Source organism: Microtus oregoni, unplaced genomic scaffold, assembly GCF_018167655.1.
Source record: "Microtus oregoni isolate MIOR12 unplaced genomic scaffold, Mior012 000062F_ref0000492, whole genome shotgun sequence".
In the NCBI taxonomy this organism is placed as follows: domain Eukaryota; kingdom Metazoa; phylum Chordata; class Mammalia; order Rodentia; family Cricetidae; genus Microtus; species Microtus oregoni.
Genome location: NW_024543872.1, coordinates 4,857,251 through 4,879,563, shown reverse-complemented (window position 1 = coordinate 4,879,563; position 22,313 = coordinate 4,857,251). Strand labels below are relative to the sequence as shown.

Genomic DNA, 22,313 nt, shown 5'->3' with positions numbered 1-22,313 from the left:
ACAAATCCTAGACCCAGGTCAGTTTCAGAGAGAGGTTCAGAATTTATGGGCCTGAGACTTGCCCATGTCTGTCTGGGTGGCCCTTAAAGTTCTTTCTTATTATTTTTTCCTGATTGTTAAGCCCAGCTTTATACATGCTGGCATTCTCTATCACTGAACTTAATAAATGCTTTTATTCATGCTGGGTAGGTTCTTGACCACTGAGCTTCCCTGTGGCCCTTGGAAATTTCATGGATGTGTTTGTGTGTACACGTGTGTTCGTGTGTGTGGAAGTCGGGGGCCAACATGAGACGCCATCCTTATTTGCTCTCGACCTTATTTCTTGAGGCATGGTCTCTCATTGGATCTAGAGCTTGCCAGTTTGGCTAGATGACTGGCCAGCAAGCCCCCAGAATCTTCTGTCTGCTTCTTTAGCTCTGGGATTGCAGGTGTGGGCTCTATGCTGAGCCTTTTCTTTGGCTCCTGGGGACTGAACTCATTTCTTCATGGATGTATGAAAAGCTCTTTACCAATGGAGAAACCTCCTTGTCCCCCTAATAAATACATCTGAATAGATAATAAATACATCCGAATAAATAGAAATACTTTAAAAATTTATTCAGATGTATTCGTTCTGCTGCTTTGGCACACCTTGACCTTGTGACCTTGACCTTGTGATCTTCCTACCTCAGCCTACTGAGTGCTGAGATTACAAGCTTTGATCATTAGGCCTAGCTGGGTGGACTTTAAGAGAAAGAAAAGAAATAATCTTATTTATGTGAATTTTCTAAAAATAACAAATGACATGTATACATTTTGAAGACCCTTTGTGAAGGACGACTCCTGGAGATGTGTGAACTTAATGATAAAATACACCATTTGGGTCATTATAATTTTTGGATGAAATTAATACCCTTCCATACTGTTGAGATAAATGGTCATCTTGAGGTGAAGGGTCCACCTTATCAAGCGGCAAGGCTCTGTGAAACACTTTACTGTAGGGTTTCCCCTTTCCTCTGTGTCACCACGGGCCTAGGAGTTGGGGGACGAGTTTGTGGGGGACAGTTGGAGTCTGAGCCCCAGTGTCCTCATTTGTAAAAACAAGGCCGAGAGTCCCTGTGTTTCGCACAGGACTTAGGAGAATTAAACTTGAGAATTGCTCCAAGGGGGCCTGGGAAAGCAGACAGTGGCTACCATAAAGGCAAAGCTGACGCGTAGAACACACACTGTCACAGGAAGGGAGACCCAGGTCAGGGGAAAGATCCGAAGGCTACTTGGCAAAACAAGTGTCGTTTAACAAGAATGCCTTTGCATTCTCATTTGTCTCCATCTGAATGGCTGTTCACACCTGTCCTCACAGGTCTTTAATGAGTGTGGCTAGCAGGGAATGTTTTGTGTGTTCATAATGAATGTATGTCAACCTAGAAGTCGTTTTACACTGTTTTTGGCATACTTAAACAAACAGAACTAACTTGATTGAATGATTGATGGGACCCGGGGAAAGTAGGCTTTTCTCTTTGGCATGGCTCCCTTCCCTGGATGTGTTCGCTGGCCTTTATTGCGTCAGTAAGGGTAGGACTGCTGCCCCAAAGTAGCTTCTATTCACAGCTAGGCAAACATCTTCACACAGCTTCCTAGCCACTGTGGAAACCCCAGCCACTTATGCAATGCATTCCAGGCAGCCTGTCGGAACCTTTTATCACTCAGAGGATGACCGCAGACTCCCTGTAGCAGGGTCAAGGTTATGGAGACAATCCTTTCTATCCCAGACTCTCATACCATCCCTGGGAGCCAGGCCTGGGAAGCTTTGCCCCTGGTAGAGTCATTTCTGTTAGGTCTTCATGCCACTGGGAGGGGGTGGACCAGGAGTCAGGGAGTCCTAGTCACAGCTAACCTCAATGGGTGTGTTGGCTGGTGGTGTAGGCTGGGCTCTGCTCACCTCTGGAATACCTCAGGATCCTCAAGCTTCTTCAGCATTCTTGGGCCCATCCAGCTTTTTACCGCGAGTGGGCTTGCTTGAACCTGGTAGCCCATAGTAGTGGGCAGAGGGGCGGTGGCAAGACCATGGTGAAAGCGGATCATGGACTGGCATCATTATGTTTTGTGAACTGTCTGTCTCAGTCAGAAAATTGGTTGCTTTGATTAACTTGGCCATGGTCCAGAGATGCAATCCATAGTGACTACTTCCCCCCAAGAAGATGCTAATTCTCCTCTACACATTTTTTTTTTGAGACAGACTCTCTCTATGTAGCTCTGGCTATCCTAGAACTTGCTATGTAGATGAGGCTGGCCTTGACCTCACAGAGCTCTGCCTGTCTCTCTCCCATGTGCTGGGATTGAAGGTGTGCACTATCAGACCAGTCTCTTCTCACAGTTTATTCAATTCCTGCCTCTTGACATCAGTTACCTAGTAGAGTTGAACTCAGCCTAGAAACTTCAGCCCTACACAAGGGCAAGCAGAATGAGAACCACAAAGTCTTGCTCAGTAGTGTCCCCAGAAGGAAGGGCAACCTGCCCTAATGTGGCTTAAGTAGTAAGAAGATGCAAGCAAGGCCTCCAGCTTCCAGCACGGGATAGTTGGAAATGAATGGACCAGAATGTCTACATTATTGTGTAGATTATGTGCCTGGTCTTGCCTGCTCCTAGGATCTTGGGAAAAACACTACCCTCCCTCCCACCCCACTCCATTCTTCTAAGTCAGCGGTTCTCAGTCTGTCAAATGACCCTTCCACAGGGGTCACCTGTCAGATATCCTACATATCAGACACTCACATAACGATTCATAACAGTAGCAAAATCACAGTTATGAAGCAGCAATGAAAAAGCTCTATGGTTAGGGGGAACCACAATATGAGGAACTGTATTGAAGGGTCACAGCATTAGGAAGGTTGAGAACCACTGCTCTAAGGCATTCAGGTTAGACTAGGTCTGGAATGGTTTCTAGCTTTCCAGACAATGAGGCACATCTAGGTGAACTCTGGGAGCTCCAGTGCTCCCAGAGGGAACATCCGTTCAATACTAACTGTGTAGAAGCCATGAGCCAAAGTGAAAGAATAGGATTACAATCTGAGCGAAGATCATTGCTCGTCCAGTTTTGTTTTGCAAACTGTGTGCCCTTGAAGGAACCCTCTGAACGTGAGACTAGGGTAAATTTCTTTGTTCCTGGAATGTTCCAGCTTGACTCATGGAATAGATATACAGGAAGGAGAAATGTTGGACGTGATCTTGGATCTTGCCCGGCCTCTGCATACTTCTTGTCAAGGGCGTGTGCCCGAGCATTTCAGGAGGGACACATACGGAAAGAGAGTTAAGCTGAGAAATTATCACCCCCAAGAACAATGGTTCAGGAGGCCGGGGTACAACGTGTGTTCCCTCTAGCCAGATACTGGGCCGATGGATTTTCCAGGAGGATGCAGGGCCTTTGGTGCCCCACCCCCAATCTGTCATCACCGGGTGATGCCTATCTTTGTTCGACCTTCGTCATCGTGGACCCGGATGAGAGAGACCTGGGTATGCAGCCCAATTCCCAATTAGGGATTTTCACCAGTTGCAGGAAGATCATTTATTTGGGTTGAATTGTTAAGGCAGATTGTTTTCACAGTGTTCCAAGCAGAGAGCTTTCTTACAGGAAATAATCAGACCAGCCAATTGTAGTCAGGTTTTCCACATCCTCAAGAGGAAAGGAAAAAGATGGTGAGAGAAAAGAGAAAGGATTGAAGAAGAAGAAGAAGAAGAAAGGTTTTCTCTCTATTCTAAAGGCTGACGTTTGGGGAACTGGCAAGCTGAGTGTGAAGTTGAGACTTGTTTAAGTCGCTGTGCTAACATTGTATGGTTAGGGCACACAATGACTTCTTGATAACCTGAAGTCCTTCTCGAGACCTCATGTTCTCGGCGACTTAATTTTAAAAACGTCTGCAGATCTGGTGGTGGAGGGAGGCACAGGAAGCCCCTCCATAGGCTCGGACACCTCCCATCGATCACACTGGTCACTAGAGTGAGGTGCTCAGTAACTTCCTCCCTCTCCGGAACCCCAACAGGTGGCTTACCAGCATCCCTTGCGTCTCACCTCAGCGCTGCACCTCTACTTTCCCATAGGGACCTCAGCTGGGACTACACAGGAAGCCAGAGAAATGGGGACAGCAAGGTGAAAAGAGAAAGAAACTCTTCTATGGAGCACTCGGAAGTTTTCAGAAAGCCCTTCCTCTCAGCTGGCCCGAGGATGGGACACGCAAAGGCTGGCTGCTTCTCCTCAGGGCAGTCTTTTAAGTGCAAGGTTTCTGCTGGAAATGCAGAAAAAGAGCAGCATGCAGATGCTAAGAGGGCACTTCTGAGGGGTCTGGGGTAGGATATGTCTGAAGGGCTGAAGGCCAGGATCACCAGATGTTCACAGCCTGAGAGCACCACAGAGACGTCTCAGCTTAGCATCCTTAGAGCGCCTCAGGTAAAATGGGGGCGGTGTGAGACTTGATTAGCATGCAGCCAGTAATGTCAGTCTTTGGTGCGTGCGATCCTTGACTGCTTGGCCAGATTCCTCTCTGGCTCTCGATGTCAGGGTCCCTTCCCTTGTTGCGTGCCTCAGATGTACCTTGAATGGGACGCTTAGTACTGTGGATGTGGACTCAGGGTTCGGAAAGCCACTTCCTCCCTTGAGCTTGCCCTGAGTTCTCTTCTGTAGGACTGTGGGGATTTGTTTTTTATCGAGTGTCTTTGCAGCATCTGTTGGAGTTATTTTGTATTTTAAATCTCTCTTGTGTCGGTGTGAATTACATTATTAAACTTTCTGCTGTTAATTTCTTACATCCCTGTGGGGTCATAATTTTCTTCAGACTCAGGGCCAGTGCAGTTGTCCAGGGTTTTATTTCGGATTTTGCACTTCCGTGGGCACACGTGAGTTTTCTTGGAGTCAAGGCTACCCTCGCATCCTCCTGCGCCTCAGCTAACTTGTAGCAGCTGCTGTGTGTGGTGGGGGCTGGGCTCTGTACTTGACACAGTCACTCAGTTTCCAGAACCTTCTTTGAGGGACGATTTTATCAGTGAGAAAACTGGTGCACAAATAAGCACAGGGTTTCAGGGGTGCTCTGAATTCCTAGCCAAGTGGGGTCCAGGACCAGAGGAGATTTGGATTTGGTGGCAAAATCAGCAAGGCCCCCTTGTGTGTGTGTGTGTTGAGGTGGAAAATATGACTGACTGAAGTAATAAGGGCGGCGGGGCTGCGTCCCCAGCACCCCGGCCGCCTGCCCGGCTAGCTTATGCCCCAAAATAATTACACAGACACTGTATTCCTCCAAACACTGCCTGGCCCACTCTCTTCTAGGCTAATTCTCACATATTAATTTAGCCCACCTCTAATCATCTGTATGTAGCACCCCAAGGTGCGCTTACCGGGGAGATTCCAGCCTAGTTTACCGGGGAGATTCCAGCCTAGTCCATCCTGGGTCGGAGCTTCATCCCGGGAGCGGGGCATGGCGTCTCTCTCTGAGGCGTCTGCTCCCGAGAGGAAAGCGGTCGAGTCTCTGACCTCACTTCCTCTTCCTCCCAGCATTTTGTTCTGTTTACTCCTCCCACCTATCCTCTAACCAATAAAATGGGCCAGGGCAGTGCCTTTATTAGCCAATGACCTTCCTCCATCATTTCCCCTTTTTCGGTTTAAACAAAAAAAAGGCTTTAACATAGCAAAATTTCATATAACAAAACAGTTATCAAGTAAAAGTTACAATAATCTTTATCATAACTAAGGAAAACTATAACTATAACTAACTATTCTTAACTCCATCAAAGACTCCAGAAAGATATATTACCTAAGTAAACAAGAACTAAGAAACTTCAAACTCTAGAAATGACAAAGACATCTCGCTGCCTGGACAGTCACCCAAAGTTCTTTTGTACCGTTGGGGCATCCATCTTCAGCCTTCAGGCCCATGGTATCCAGCAGACATTTCCATAAAGCAGGAAAATTCAAAGTCAGTTCAGTCACTATCTGTTGTGTCCTGCAGAATGTCTCGCAGACTCTTTCAAAATGAATCAGGAACCCCGAAAGATCATCTTACCTTAGGCAAGTTCAGTAGTCCTCTCTCTGCGGGTTCTCTGTGTCCAGTTTATGCAATAGTCCAGGCAAGAGCAGTTTCTTGCCCAAATGGCTATCAAAACTCCATAACGAGCCTCTTTGATGCCCATCTTCCTCTTGAAGTAGATTGGTGCTGCCAGGAGCAGAGTGTCTCATTGTCATGAAAAGTCCTCAGTTATTAAAACATTAAATGTCCTATTCTGTAATCTTTGAAAGACATGAAGAATGTCTATCTAAAATATATCTCTATATATCTAGAAAATCTAACTAACATGACTACAAGCTTTACTATTATCGATGATTATCCATTAACAACCTATATTTCTTAATTATACAGTACATATTTAAATGAACTACACAATCACAATACCTTAATCAAAATCAGAAACACTTATACATATAACAAAATTGACCGTAAATCTCTATCAATAAAGCAAAATCTATACTAATGCAAATTATTCATACCTATATCATATCCCCCTTTAAATGTAAAAGAACATTTATAAACATTATTTGGGAATATGGGCGCAGTTATTTCTCTCCAAACTGCTTCCTGCTGAATGGGGGCGTCGTTAATTAGGTCTTTCATGGTATAACCTGTGTGCTAGCTTCATCTCAGTTGGCAGTTGAGCGAAGCAATTTTTTGAAGGCGTTCACACCAACCCTTCAGGAGGGCGTGGTCCATCATACCAAATTGGAATAGAAGAAATGAACAGCGTCTCATCCTCTGTGAAAACAAAATAAGAAACTCCTTTCCAAAGTATCATATCCTTAGATCCAAATTCATAATATCTATGTTGGATTAGTTCAGCAGTATTTATAAATAAATATCTTTTAGTAGCTTTTGCTCTTTCCTCAGCATTTAAACAATTCAAAGAGAGCATAATAGCATACAGTATCAAAATTCTCTGTTTATTTTCCATCTTTGTACACCTTTGTTTTAACCTCTATTTCATTTATTTTTACTTTTAACTTTTTGCTTTTTGAGACAGGTTCTCTGTATCTTTGACCTGAAGTAACTCTGTAGAACAGGCTGTCTTCGAACTCTCAGAGATCCGCCTGTCTCTGCCTCCCAGGCATTCGGGATTAAAGGTGTACACTACTACACCTTGAACTCACAGAGATCTGTTTGTCTCTGCCTTCTAGGCACTGGGATTAAAGGCGTGTGCTACCACACACAACAACTCTCTTCCTTTTTTTTGTTTTTTACTTTAAGAACTTCAACTTTTAGTCTGCATATATTTTTAACACACTTTAAACCATTCAGAAATTTTCTCTGTCTTTGAATCTCTCTTTACTGTATATCTCTCTTTTTCTGACCACACGAGTCTTTAATTTACCAAGCAATATCAGTAGGATTAAAGGCGTGGCTTTGCCAGCTGGATCCAGTCCATTTCTTAGCTTTCCAGCCTCATGGCGGATATACAGGCTATAGCCATGTTTACTGCAACAACTGTATGGCATTTCAAGGTCCCTGCCAGCAAGTGAGCTACAACAGACAACACTCACGTCCTCTCTTGGTAGCCGGCCCTCCTGCCTTAAACAGTCAGAGTTTGCCCTGGCAGGATGGCCCAGAAAGCCGGCATTTTTAAACGGCGCAGCTTTTTTCCTGCTATGGCTGAAAACCGAAAAGCATGCGTTCAGCTTTTCGTCAACACCGTTTAAGTGTTTCGTGGCAAGACCTCTTAATGAGCTGCAGGCTTTGCAGCTAAAGCTGAGTCAGGAAGCTTCTCTTAGATGAGGCGCTTGCTTGCCTTTAGCAAGCAGAGTAGAACCGAGAAATTGCTGCTACCAAGAAACCAGGCACAATGCTTTCATTTTGTTCTAGAATTACTTCCCAAGCTGTCTCAGGCTTTATGTGGAAGCAGTTGTCCACGTGGGCACCATATGAAGTAATAAGTGTGGCGGTGGGGTTGCGTCCCCAACACCCCAGCCGCCTGCCCGGCTACCTTATGCCCCAAAATAATTACACAGACACTGTATTCCTCCAAACACTGCCTGGCCCACTCTCTTCTAGGCTAATTCTCACATATTAATTTAGCCCACCTCTAATCATCTGTATGTAGCACCCCAAGGTGCGCTTACCGGGGAGATTCCAGCCTAGTCCATCCTGGGTCGGAGCTTCATCCCGGGAGCGGGGCATGGCGTCTCTCTCTGAGGCGTCTGCTCCCGAGAGGAAAGCGGTCGAGTCTCTGACCTCACTTCCTCTTCCTCCCAGCATTTTGTTCTGTTTACTCCTCCCACCTATCCTCTAACCAATAAAATGGGCCAGGGCAGTGCCTTTATTAGCCAATGACCTTCCTCCATCAACTGACTTTTAAAATGACATTTTAAGCAGGTATTTACTTTTCAGGATCCAGACATCAATACGTTGCTCAGGCTGCCCTTGAGTTCCGGCTTGAGTGCCCCTCCCACCTCCATTCTGTGTGTGTGTTTGTCGGGGCTATGGACATGAACATCCTGCCTAGTAGTGGTTTTAAAAAATGATTATAGTTTCAGATTTTCTGTTCATTCTTGCGTCAGTTTTGTGATTTTTTTCTGTTTAATTTAACTCCGTGTGTGTGTGCTTGTGTGTGCGTGCATGTTCGTGCAAAGCTCAGAGGTCAGCTTTGTGGAACATGTCCTCTCCGTCCACCTTTATTGGGTCTGGACTCTGACCACCAGGCTGGCATGCCAAGTTCTTTACTCACTGAGCTGTCTTACCAGTCCAGTTTTGAGATTTTTCTAGAAAACGGTCCAGTTTGTTAGTTTTCAAATGCCTTGTCTTGACCCTGTTTATTTGCTTCTTACTGAAGACATTCTGTCCAAAATGTTTAGCTCTAACCCCCCTTGCCTTAAAGCTGTTCACCCCATCCTTCCTCCTTGGCAGTTGTGATGAACCAGGCTAGCACCGCGTGGACTCCTAAGGGGCGCTTCTGTTCCTCTCCACCCACAAAGACCTGACTTTGGGGACTGCTGCACCATGTATTTTGTTCACCTTAAGTCTTGTCCTTCCTTCCCCTGCATCTGCTCTCTTCTGGCGAACCCCACTGTTGCAGGGCTCGGCTCCTTGCTGTACAGCTTTCGCAGTAACAGGTTCCCTGTGCCACCCGGTTCCCGTTGTTAACCGCCTAAGTGCTCCCTAGAGCTGCATTGTTAGTGCTCACTCCTTTGGAATGCTTCTAATTTCTACTGTCATTTCTTTAGAGTTACGAATGCACAGATTCGTTTTTGGGAGGAGTGTAGAGGAACTGTTCTTTATTATTGAATTTCAAAAAATTCTTTGCAGTCAAAAATACAGCTTGGAATATTTTGAGATTTTTCAGCTTGCTTGTATTCAGCTATATAATTAAGCACAATGGACTTGCCAAGAATGTATATTGTTTAATAATTGGATGTGTTAAATCAAGCACGGTATTTTGACTCTCAGATATTTTTTATTCTTAGCTGTCTCCCCTCCCTATCTGAGGTATTATCTGCTGAAGGAGGTGAGCTAAAATTTCCTACTGTATCCACAGGTTGAGCACGTCCTCCATCTTCCTTTTGTTCTGTCAAGGCCTTGGTCCTGTACTTTGGGACTGCTGTTAGGAGAGAGTCATGGTGGCCACATATTCACTTTTTAATTCTGTAATAAATAGACTTATCACTAATAACGTTTTATTTCTAAATTCCATTTTCCCTGGTAATGTTTTTGTCTCTAGACTTTAGAACAGCTGGTATACAAGTGGTGTATTTCCTGTATTTTCCTGGGGAGCTTCTGTATCATGCCATTTCTCCTGAAAGAACACACGGGTAGATTTATTTATTTCCATTTTATGTTTATGGGTGTATGGGTGTTATGTCTGTGCACCACATGTATGCAGTCCCTGCCTAGTCCAACAGAAGGCGCAGGATCCCCTGGAACTGGAGTTTGGATGGTTGTGAGCCACCATGTGGGTGCTGGGACTTGAACCCTCTGGAAGAGCAGCCAGTGGTCTTATCCTCTAGCCATCTCTCCAGCCCAAGTGTCTGTGTTTTCATTGCAAGGTTAATCAGCTTTCCTCCCTTAGTTACCTTTAATATTAATTTTAGTTGGGAATTTCTCAATCGATGGTTATGGTTCTAGCCACTCTGAAGGTGTCTTCCACCTCTGTTGCTGCTATTGACAAGTCTTCTATTAGAGCAGTCTCTAGGCAACCTTCCTTTTCTCTGGGCCTTTCCCATTCTCTGTGGCTCTCTGGTCATCTCAGTATGATGCGTCTAGACGTGTATTACTGCTTATACATCCCACTGGTGCTGACTGCATGCCCATAAAAATTCGCACCTTGAAATTTTTTAAAAAAGATTTATTTATTATGTATATAGTGTTCTGCCTACATGTAGGCCTGCAGATCAGAAGAGGGTATCAGATCTCATTACAGATGGTTGTGAGCCTCCATGTAGTTGCTGGGAATTGAACTCAGGACCTCTGGAAGGGCAATCAGTGCTCTTAACCTCTAAGCCATCTCTCCAGCCCCTAGGTCTAGAAATTCTTAGCAGTTTCCTTTGCAGCATTGCCCTACATTTTGCTGTCTCTTTCCTCTGGCAACCCCTCTTCAGGGTGCCTTGGGTGGCAGTGTTGTTGCTCTCCGGTGTCTCTCATTTGATCCTCCAGGCAGCTTCTCTTTCCAGACTGGGCCACAGCCGGTACTGTCCTTTAATAGCTCCTGATAGTCTCCTCCTTGTTTCACATCTGCAGTTTAAGCTCACCAAGTTTTTCCCCCCACTTAACATAAAAAAGCTCAACCCTGCAGTAAAACTAGAAGCATAGTAAATGAACACCTGTGTCCCTGTCACTTAAATTCAGCAGTTGTCAAGATCTGCCTGTCTCTTTCCTTTCTTCCTTCCTTCCTTCCTTCCTTCCTTCCTTCTTTCTTTCTTTCTTTCTTTCTGGTTTTTTGAAACAGGGTTTCTCTGTGAAACAGTCCTGGCTGTCCTGCAACTCACTCTGTAGACCAGGCTGTCCTCGAACTCACAGAGATCCACTTGTCTCTGCCTCTCAAGTGCTGGGATTAAAGGCGTGCTCCACCACAGCCTGGCTTATTTTTTGTTTCATACTAATGTATCTGTACATGTTTATGTTTACACATTGTTTTACTGATCCACTTGAGAATAAAAGTCGTTATCATGACATTTCAGCTCAAATTTCCTAAGGGCAGGAACATTTTCTGCTTGGCCACAGGGCCCTTTGTCCCTCAGGGACAAATCCAGTAATACTGTTTATAGCCTTTGTTATAACCTGTAACTAGTCTGGTCAAGTATTCAGTGGTGGATGCAGGAGAATGAGGCACCTCATTCTTTTTATTAAAAATAGATTCTTTTCTCATCCAATACATCCTGATTGCAGTTTTCCTTCCCTCTACTCCTCCCAGTTCCTCCCTACCTCCCATCCCACCCTTTTCTGACTGTCGTTAGAAAAGAACTGGCTTCTAAGAGATAACAACCAAACAGAACAAAGTAAAATGTAGTAAGATATAACAAAAACATACTGTCATATTGGTTGAACACGGCAAACCAGTAGAAGGAAAAGAGCCCCAGGAGAAGACACAAGGATTAGAGACCCACTCATTTACATATTCAGAAGTCCCAGAAAAGACTAAACTAAAAGCTATAAGAGATACGAAGAGATCCCGGGCAGCCCTGTGCATGCCACTTCAGTCTCTGTGAGCTCTGGAAGAGGAGACTGTGCATTCGTTTCCTGGCTGCCCAGACCCGAGTAATCACACAGAAACTATATTAATTACAACATTGCTTGGCCGATGGATCAGGCATATTTCTAGTTAGCTCTTGCATCTTAAATTCACCCATTTCTATTAATTTATGTATTGCCTCAAGGCTGTGGCTTACTGGTAAGGTTCTGGCATCTTTCTCCTTTGGTAGCCACATGGCATCTCCCTGACTCCACCTTCTTTCTTCCTCTGTCTCTGTTTGGACTTCCTGTCTTGCTATATTCTGCCTTGCCATAGGCCAAAGCAGATTCTTTGTTAACCAATGGTAATAAAACATACTCACAGCATACAGAGGGAATCCCACCTTAGAGTTCACATGAGTTTTTGCTCATGTTGATTCAGAGGGCCTTGTTCTTTTGGTGTTCTCCATCCTCTCTGACTCCCACATTCCTTCTGCCTCCTCTTCTGCTAGGTTCCCTGAGATCTGAGGGGAGAAATTTGATTGAGACATCCCATTTAGAGCTGTGTGTTCTAAGGTCTCCACCCGCCCCCGCCCCCTCCGTAATGTCTGGCTGTGGGTCTCTGTATTTGTTCCCATCTGCTGCAAGAGGAAGCTTCTCTGATAACAACTAAGCAAGGCACATATCTACAAGTGTAGCAAAATATCATTAGGAGACATTTATTTTTTTTAGACCAGTAATATTTGGTTTTCCCCTATGTCTCTAGGCTATTAGTGTCTGGTTCTTGGTCACCCAAGCAGTGTCTGATATGGGTTCCTTCTGGTGGAGTGGGCCTTAAGCCAAATCAAACATTGGCTGGCTACTTCCACAAACTTTGTGCCACCATAGCCCTAGCATATTTTGCAGGCAGAACACCATCATAGATTAAAGATTTTGTGGCTCTGTTGATGTTTCTGTTTCTCTTTTGGTAGTTTTCACACTACCTTCCCATACCAAAGATACTAGAATGTAGGGAGAAAATGTTCTGTGTAGGCACCGGTTTGACCTCTCTGTGGTCAATGAGCTGTGTACATGTTGTCTTCAGTAGTACAACCCACTGTCAGTTTGTGGAGAACAACCTAGTGTCTTGGCAGCAACCTGGGTTGTTTGGGGATCTCCATGGGACCCCTTTGGACAATAATCCAATTGGATGTATCCCAGTCTTAGTACTGAAAGCTTCGTTTGGTGACAAGAGATGGTGAGTTGGTACTCACTCTCCCTCATTACATGGAGACTTCATTAGGATCACCTTCATATCTTTTAGTAAGTTTCCACTGCACTAGATTTCCCCATCAGTCCTCAAAGGCCCTTCAATTCTAGCTGTCTTTCCCAGCAATCCTTCCTTCAACCTCATCTCCCATTCCCCAACCCACCAGATCTCAGTCCTGTCCCTTCCCTGGTCCACCCATAAAAGTCTATTCTATTTCTACCTCCTAGGGATATCCGTGTGTCCTTTCTAGTCCCCTCCTCTATACCTACCCTTTTTGGATCTATGGATTGTAGCTTGGCTACCATTTATTTAATAGCTAATATCCACATATAAGCAAATACATACCATATATATCTTTCTGGACTTGGCTTACTCTACTCACTTAGGATGTTTTTTTTTTTTGTAGTTTCATCCATTTGTTTGCAAATTTTACGATGTCTTTTTTAAAAAGAGTTAAGTAATAATCCATTGTATAATTGTGCATTTTCTTTATTTATTCTTCTGTTGAGAGACAGCTAGGTTGTTTCCATTTTCTGGGTATTATGACTAGAGCAGCAATGAACATGGCTGAGCCAGGTGTCCTTGTGGTAGGCTGGCGTGTCCTTGGGTATGGGTACAAGAGTGGTATACCTGGATCCTGGGGTAGATAGATTCTCATCTTCCTGAGGAACTGCCATACTGGTTTCCATAGTGGCTGTACTCCCACCAGCAGCGCGTGAGTGTTCCCCTTGTCCTAATCCTCACCAGTGTGAGCTGTCACTTGTGTTATTGATCTTAGCCTCTTTCTAACTGCATAGGCCCTGATGAGATTTTCGCACATGTTCCCAAACTGTGCTTTCAGGTCTTACTTTCTTTTGTCTCTCAGCATAAGTGTTATTCACTGAATTGACTGACATGCCAGCTCCCATTCAACTCCAATAAGTTTGGCTCAAGTTTGTCATGGAGCATTTCTAGATGGTTTCCTTCAATATTGGGTTTCCGCTAAGCATTTAGAGACAATGTGTCTAAGATGTATCCTGCCCTTTACCCTACATCATTGACGTAATGCCACTGTTTTATTATTTTGGGTGACATTAAGTTAGGGCACACTTCAGTGTGTATCAGTTACCCTCTTACCAAGGAGATAACTTTTCCTTTTGCAGTTAATAAGTAATCCACTTGCAGGCCATGTAAATGCCTCATTTCTAAGAGTCTTTCATCCACTGGTATTGGCATCTGGTAATGGTTTTCTTACGTACCTAATTAAATTAGTATAAAGTAATTTTCTTATTTCAATACTTATCCACATGTTTGTGGAATGTTCTATAGAGAACTTTTCCATTCTGTTCTCGCTCTCTTTGTCTCCCCTTGGAGCAGGCTTGCCACTCGTTTCCAGTGTTGCTGTATCCATGGGTTTTTCCAAAGCTGCTCACTGCAATCTCAGTGGTGTCTTCTTTCTTATGCTTCCCATCTCTCTGAGGAGCCCCTCCCCATCCTCTCTAATGCAAAGTGCTTCTCCTGCTGCCCTGGTGTCTTGGCTCTGAGCATGCTGCTTGTGTCTGTAGGCTTTCACCATTCACTCATGAAGTTAGGAAGTTACGAAGTTTATGTGTTTGAGAGATTGCTTACCCCCTACCCTGGCCTTAAAAACCTTTACATTACCTCTTTTAGGCATGCTGGGGTATCACTGATGTGGGGAAAACTTACGATCATTTCTTAGAATTTAGATTCTTGTGCCATGGGATGGGGACCAGATGAATTCCATGGCTCAGGGTTCTGGTATTTTATTAACGGTAATGGCCGATGATCAATACCCTTGCTCTCCTGAGGGAGCTTTCCTTGAAGCATAACTAATCTGGGCAAGTGTCCAATGGCAGACATAAAAGAGCACCTTCTGTCTGCGTTGCACTAGGACCCAGTGAACTATTTCTGAAGGTACTGGGATGCCAGCACGGGAGTGAGTTTTTCAGACTAGGATGCATCAGTTCTTCATCGCCCTTGTCTGTGCACTGTCCCTGTCCCACAGTGGAGAGAGACTCTCTGTGCCTCCCCCAATAAGAAAATTTGTTTCATTATCATGTAAACACCTTGCCCACAGATATATAGGTTTAGATAGAGTGGGTGTAAAACCCCAGGCCTCTCACTGGCACTTACAGAAAAAGAGTCTTTTATTTAATTATGCCATAGAAGCTTGCTTGTTATCTAATGAGAGACAAAAAGGGGTGGATCCAGTTAGGAGGGGAAGTGGGGGGAACTTCAAGGAGTCGAGGGAGGAAAAACTTAATTATGCATAAACCTAGTTATCCAAATATAGACTTAAGATAATTATTTTTTTCTTTTATTGAAAATAGATTTTTTTTTTCTCACATAATATGCCCTGACAGACCCCTGCAGGCCCTGTGCGTGCTACCTCAGTCTCTGCGAGTTCATATGAGCTTTGATCATGTTGGTTTAGAAGGCCTTGTTTTCTTGATGTTCTCCACTCCTCTGGCACTGAAACTCTTTCTGCCTCCTCCTCGGAAGGGTTCCCTGAGCCCTGAGGGAGGGAAATGATGGAGGTGTCCCACTTAGGGCTGAGTGTTCCAAGGTCTCCCCGTCTCTGCACACTGTCTGCTGTGGGTCTCTGTATTTGTTCCCATCTGCTGCAGGAGGAAGCTTCTGTGATGATGCCTGAGAAGCCACTGATCTACGAGTCTAGTAAAATGTCATTGGGAGTCATTTTATTGCTTTTTCTTCTTCTTCTTCTTCTTCTTCTTCTTCTTCTTCTTCTTCTTCTTCTTCTTCTTCTTCTTCTCTTCCTCCTCCTCCTCCTCCTCTTCTTCCTTCTTCTCCTCTCCTCTTCTTCCTCCTTTTCTCCCTCCTCCTCCTCTTCTTCCTCCTTTTCCTCCTCCTCTTCTTCCTCCTTTTCCTTCTCCTCACCCTCCTCAAAGAGCAGTAGTATTTCATTTTACTCTAGGTCCCTGGGCTACCTAGTCTCTGGTTCTTGATCACCCAAGCAGTGTTGGGTATGGGTTCCATCTTGTGGAGTGGGCTGAAAGTCACAGATATTGGTTGGTTACTCCCATTACCTTAGCATATCTTGCAGGCAGGACACCATTATAAATTGAAGGTTTTGTGGCTGGGTTGGTGTTTATGTTTTTGCTTTGGTAACTTGCAGAGTACCTCTCTGTCTAAACATAATAGAATGTGGTGGTCAGGGTTCTATGTAGGCACCAGCTCAGCTTCTCCATGTGAATGAGTTGGGTAGGTGTTGTCCTCAGCAATGGGCCCTAGCCAGTTTGTAGAGAATGGCCTATAGTCTTGGCAGTAGCCTGGACTGTTTGGGGGATTCCCATGAGATTCCTTGGGCAAACAGTTTCAGTGGCTCTTTCTTCCTAGACAAGGATTCAGTTGCTTGGAGACTAAGTCCTGATCCTGTGTACTCCTAAACATGGGCCTGGGTCTTTGCTCTCTCTGTGGGGTGTGATAAGAAACAGAAATGGGGTAGAGGTCGCCTAGGTATTACAAAATGCATATATGCCATTGGTCCTTGGTACACGCCTCTGAGTTATCCGCACAGTGGCACTTGGAGAAAGCATTGAAGCCTTGATTTATCTTTTTGTCTTTGTTGTTTCTAGTTGTTTTCACTAAAAGGCAAGAACATACTTTTATGCTTATGCCACAAAGGGACACATGAAAGGAACAATAGCACATTCTCCATGTGTGAGCACACTTGAGGTCTCCTTTGGTGATGAGATCTATGGGACATGGTCACAAAGCTCCTCCTGCAGCTGATGGATAGCCTTCTGGGTGGAAGTCCCATGACTGGGGAGAGGCCCTGCTGTTCCCCACACAGTGGAGCATCCCCACCCTCTCATGAGACTCTGTCCCACCATTCCTAGGATGCCATAGAAATTACCAGCAGGGACAGCATGTACAAATTAAAGAAGTAAAGTGTTTGAAACCAGTGGCCTGGGTTTGAGTCCCAGCGTGGGCACTTCTAAATTGCGTGGGCTTGTGTAAGTTGCCCAGTTTCTGTGAGGGTTATTGCATCATTTTGCTTCCTCTCTGGAGCACTGGCTTGTGCTGGACATCCAGGACTCAGGGAGACACAAGAATGCCGCAGTCCTGTGTCCCTCCGTGGTGCCAAACTATGCCTCCCACTCCATGCTACACAACATGAATTTAATGCCTCCTAGTTCTGAAGACCGAAGTCCAAAATCAGTTTTACTGGGCTAACGCCGAAGTGTCAGCATGGCTAGATCTTTCTGAAGGCATTAGGAATCACCCAGAGGGTATTCGATGTAGAGGACATAGTGTATGAGAAGGCACGGTGGCTTGTCCTGAGATAGTCAGCACAGGGTAAGGCAGGTAGAGTGTGATGGCTCAGCAGGAGATGCCTCTGGACAGAAGGTGGCAGGTCATGTAGAGCCTTGCAGAGCGCTTTTAATAGGCCTGCTTCTGTTTCAGAAGGAAATTAGGAGAGCGCTACTGCCGTTAACTTTGGAGTCATGGCTTGCGTTAGATTCCTGTGCCACCACACTTGATATAAAACCATAGAAAAGGTCCTAACCTCTCTTGAGACTTGGAAATAACTACTTCAAAAGGCACTTTTGAGAGACAGGCAGCCTTTGAGGTTTTCAAAGCACATACTCTAGTGCCCAGGATAATCCAAAGTCAGGAGGAATTTGTCACTAATGCTGTGGTTACTTTGGCAAATATGGAATTGCTGTAGGTGATTGACATGAGGGTTAGCGGGGACCTTTAGGTAACTGTGTGGTGGTGCAGTACCACATCAGACTGGCCTCTGCACACACATCATGGGGAGATGTGGGGACTGTGGGCGGGCCACTCTGGGTGTCGGGATAGCGCTAGGACTGCTGAGATACCGCGAGAGGGGAAGAGGCTGAGTCAAGTAGGTGTAATAAGGCCCTGGTGGCCTTGGAGTGCTTATGAGATGTCCTTGTTGTCCCCACCTGAAATGCTTCACGAGAACTATAGAAACCATCTTAGGCCAGTGCCTGGACTTCATGTTCCTGGACCCTGTCCCTTCCATCACAGTGACCAGGTCCTCGGCCCCTGCTATGGAGCAGATGAGCTGGGCAGAGTTTGTGGGAAGAGACTTTCGATGGTGCTGCAGCTTAGTTTTGCCTCATGGTATTAGTGGAATGCTCTGCATCCATGGACCCCTTGTCCCAGCTTTCCAGAACATTCTGCTACCATGTTCTTTACAAACACCTGTCTAGTCACGGTGGCACAGGACTCAGAGAGTCTTTGGGTTTGAATGAAATAAAGTGGATTTCCTGAATGGGATGGGCACGGGGAGAGCGGCTGCTTAGGAGGGAGTATGAGGGAACTCTGGGTTCTGGAGCCACAGAGAAACTCAGAGTCCCACAACGCACAGGCACGGGGTCTGAGAACTGTGTGTCCTCCACAGTCTGTCCTCACAGCCTTCATACATCCTCAGGAGGAAGCCAGTTCAATGGAGGGCACCATGGTGAGACCGTGATTGTTATTGTATTCATATCTTAGCCTGCAAAGACAGTGGAGGAAAATATATTTCAATGCCATGTTCAAAAGAGCTGTCATTTTTGACATAGTAAATGAGTTTTTGGAGAATGATGTAAGAATGTTACTCTCAATGTGTTCTGTTTCCTTTAGTTCAGATTGATGCATGATGCAGGAAAATTAATCTAAGCCGAGCTTCTGCATGGGTGGAGGCTCTGAAAGCACGGGTGTACTCGTGCATGCGCACACACATGTGTGGGCACACACACACGTGGGGCCATACACACACACACACACACACACACACACACACACACAAATAACAAATCAGAACCACAGGGCCAGTTTCCTTTATATACATTGGTTTATCCTGGGAGTCTCTTTGAAAAGGTCACACATGGTTTTACAAGGAGGCTGGGAGAGAAGAAACAAACAAATGTGACTATGAAATCATGAGTGATGAGGCAGACACACTGATAAGTCTTGCCCTTTGTCCCCAGTGTATCACAGTGACATCAAGCTTTGTTGGCCAGCATCCTGCTCAAGGCAGCTCTTAGTATCAGGGCCGGGTGTCCTCACAGCCCTCAGACTGTTTATGTTCCTCTGCCATTCTCCTCTCCCACACTGACGTTTTCTTTCTCTTTTTCTCTTTTTTTTTTTTTCAGGAAAAATCAGTTGGTGTCTGACAAGGCCGGTGATAAGCCAGATGCCCTGTGGCTAGGTAAGTGAGGCTCAGCCCTTTGCTGTCTAGGAAGAGGCAGGACTCCAGCTAAGCTTGGGGAGAGACTCTTCGCCGTCCTCCTCAGGGCCATGGTGCTCTGTTCCTTCAGTGTCTCCATCTACTGCCTGCCTTTCTCCTCTGGACAGTTCTGAAAAAGAGGAATTGGTTGAATAGGTGGATGTAGTCACACACGCTGGCAACCCCAGCACTCAGGAGACTTAAGACAGAAGAATTCCAAGTTGGAGGCCAGCCTGGGCCATATGCCAAGACCCTGTCTCCAAAACCAAGTCAAACCAACCAACCAACCAACCCAACCAACCAACCCACCAACCCACCAAAGAATAGATTTTTTTCCCCAAACCAAACCGGACCAGCCAACAGAAAGTAGGTTGCTTGTCTCTGAACCTGCAGCTGTAGGCAGAGGGGCTCTTTGGGAACATTTAGGATGTTTCTGATAGACAGTTATTTCCAGACCAAGATATGAGATGCCCATGCCTGGGGTGGCGTGTCCACTTAAAAGGTTCAGAAACATGATTAAGGTATCAAATACATTCATAGAGAAGTGCGAGAGGCTCCGCCTCTGCACACAGGCCTGTGTGATTCACACAGTGGCTACATCTGTGTTGCTGCACTCTGAGATCCAAACAGAGCGTTTATCTCCACTTTAGCTTTGAAGCGATTTCTTTCTGTCTGTAATCCTTGAAGATGGAGTCTGGCAGAAACTCGAGTGGAGGATTGACAGGCAGGGTTGGACGTGAAAGGGGAACTTGAGTGCTCTTGAGTCTGCCCTCTTCCAGGAAGCCCGCCCCTGTACCTGCTGGCCTGCTTTTTGGCGCACAGACGCTATTCAGTCACTCTGCCGCTCTCTCCCTTTCAGACATTCCTTTTCAAGCTGTAGGAGGAGAGGTGCGCTCTTAGAAGTTCTTGGGCTGGGCGTGCAGCCGACCATGAGCTTTCATCTTGCTGAAAGTCCAGGCCGAGGCTCTGATCATGGAGGCAGGCTTGTTTATGCTGCATGATACACTTTAGAGGTCTCAGAGCCTCAGAAATCACCAGGAACCCCTGACGGGGATGATGTGGCCCTGCCCAGGAAGGGCAGCTTTCTGTCCATGGCTGTACAGAGGAAAGGAGAGTCGAGAAACCCTGGCATTCAAAGCCTCGGGCTTATGCAGCTCTTGAAGCTTTTCCGATGAAAGCAGCTCGTGTTCAGACACAAAGCAGCTCAGTTCCCAGCCGTTAGAACCCCTTTTGGAAGGGAAGCTTTTGGCAGTTCCCAGAAGCCATTTGAAGTCCTGTCTGGAAGGAGGGGACGACCCTCTGCTGCTGGCTCAGAGGAGGATTCAGACAAAGCGAAGGAAATAAAGGATGAGGACAGAGTTAGGGAAGAGAAACACAGAAAGAGTTGGGGCACAAGGAATATGGGGTGCAGGAAAGAGGCAGTGCATTCTGGGAGAGGGTCCGTGTTCCCTCCTGTTTGCCTTGGGTCTTGATTAGGAGCTTCATCTGCAGCCCCCTGCAGGCATAGGTGAGGCTTTGCTGAAGGCAGGCTGCTGAGTGGAGAACATGTTGTGTTCTTGAAGGGAAGAACTGAATGGCCCCGAAGAGAGAGGTGTCCTCCCATAGAAATGTCTGAGCTTCAGGAGATACAGGAGGCTGGTTCTGTGTTGGGCCCTGGGAGGTCCATAACAGAGTGGCATTTGGACCAGACTTAGGAGGATGGGCCAGGTCTTGCCCAAGGGAGATATGGAAGGATCTTCGCAAGTCAAGGCAATGATGAGGGTGAGAGAGGCTGTGGAGAGGAGCGGGGCCACAGGGGAGTGAGTGTCAGGACAGGGCTGGAGCAGCTGGCAGGGAGGATTCTGAAGGCTGTGCTAAGGTTTGGACTGAATCTCTCGGTGCCAGGAACTGCTGAAAGTCAGGGCTATGCATTGAGCTGTGTAGACTTTGCACAGGATGGATTTCAATGTAGGAACCCCCGGAAAGGGGCTTGTGAGGAGCCCTTGAGAAGGTCACGGCAGAGGGATAGGGCTCTTCTGTCCCTAGTCATCCCTCAGAGTTTCAAGACCTCACATGCCACCTTAATGTGCCGCTTCCTCTACCTCTCGTGACAGAGTCCATTGTCATGCTCTTTGCTCCTGAACCTTTGCCCAGATTCCTACTCCAGCACATTGCACCACTGTGTTTGGGGCTCTGTGTCTCTTTCTCTGGGCTGGGATCTCTTGGGGAACAGAACGGTCCCTTCACCAGTTCTGGGCTTCTCTGTCCCATGTTGTCTCCAGTATATTAACTATGAGTGTTTGATAGAGGATGCCATAAAACCAGGCCCGGTGATACAGACCTGTAGTTAGATTTCTTGGAAGTCTAAGGAAAGAGGATTGCCACGAGTTCAAGGACAACCTGGATTACAAAGTGAGTTCAAAGCTAGGGTGGCTTAGTGAGACCCTGTCTCAATAAAAAGTGAAAAGCAAGCAGCGAGAGCTTGGGCTCAGAGGCAGTACCAGATCACTTGTATAGCACACACGAGGCCCTGGGTTCAATACTCAGCTCTGCAAATAAGCAAGTGCTTTTGGATAAATAGAGAAGAACACTCTTTCTGGGACAATGGAAAGAGAAGGGATAAAACATGAGATGTTTGAAAGATGGGAAAACCCAGAGGCTGGAGCCACAGTGGGTGGAGAGGACTGAGGTTCCGTCTTGGGACACTAGGGGAGGGGGGAGGGGATCCTTATCAAACCCAAATTTTGGAGGACTGTTAAGTGATGGGGGTTCCCAGTGGGTACCCTGGGGCCAGTAGGAAGTACCAGCTTACTGGTAGAGATGCCACATCTGAGTAGTTCATACAGAAGAGAGCCTGATGGCCGTCTCCCTGTGGAATCAGCATCAGCACCATGCCTCTCCCTCTCTTTGGATACCACTTGGAGGGAAATGTGGCTCTTTTTCTCTCTCTCCCCCCCACAAGACCCCCCCAATTTTTTCTCTCCAAAGAGTATATGAAATGGGAAAACAAACCCCTAGCTCCTGTTCAACCACACATTCATAGGCTGACCTTAAAAATAGCATTCTCAAACCACTGGCATTTGCAGGCAGTTTGGTGTCTTGGCCAGCATGTCATTCCTCAGTGCTTCGTTTTCCCTTTGCATGACGGTCTTGCCACATCTGGGCCTGAGGCCTGCAGTGTGGTCCTGACCAACTCCCTGTGCTGGGCCAG

General features: G+C 46.0%; 1 protein-coding gene across 2 annotated transcripts in view; it reads left to right on the top strand.

Annotated features, from left to right (window-relative positions):
- Positions 1-22,313, top strand: part of Mindy4 (MINDY lysine 48 deubiquitinase 4) — a 110,463-nt gene that overhangs the window by 36,282 nt on the left and 51,868 nt on the right. For both annotated transcript variants that reach the window (XM_041640281.1, XM_041640280.1), the window contains one exon: positions 19,050-19,105. In XM_041640281.1, coding sequence (XP_041496215.1) covers positions 19,050-19,105 — 56 coding nt within the window. The remainder of the gene's footprint in view (positions 1-19,049; positions 19,106-22,313) is intronic.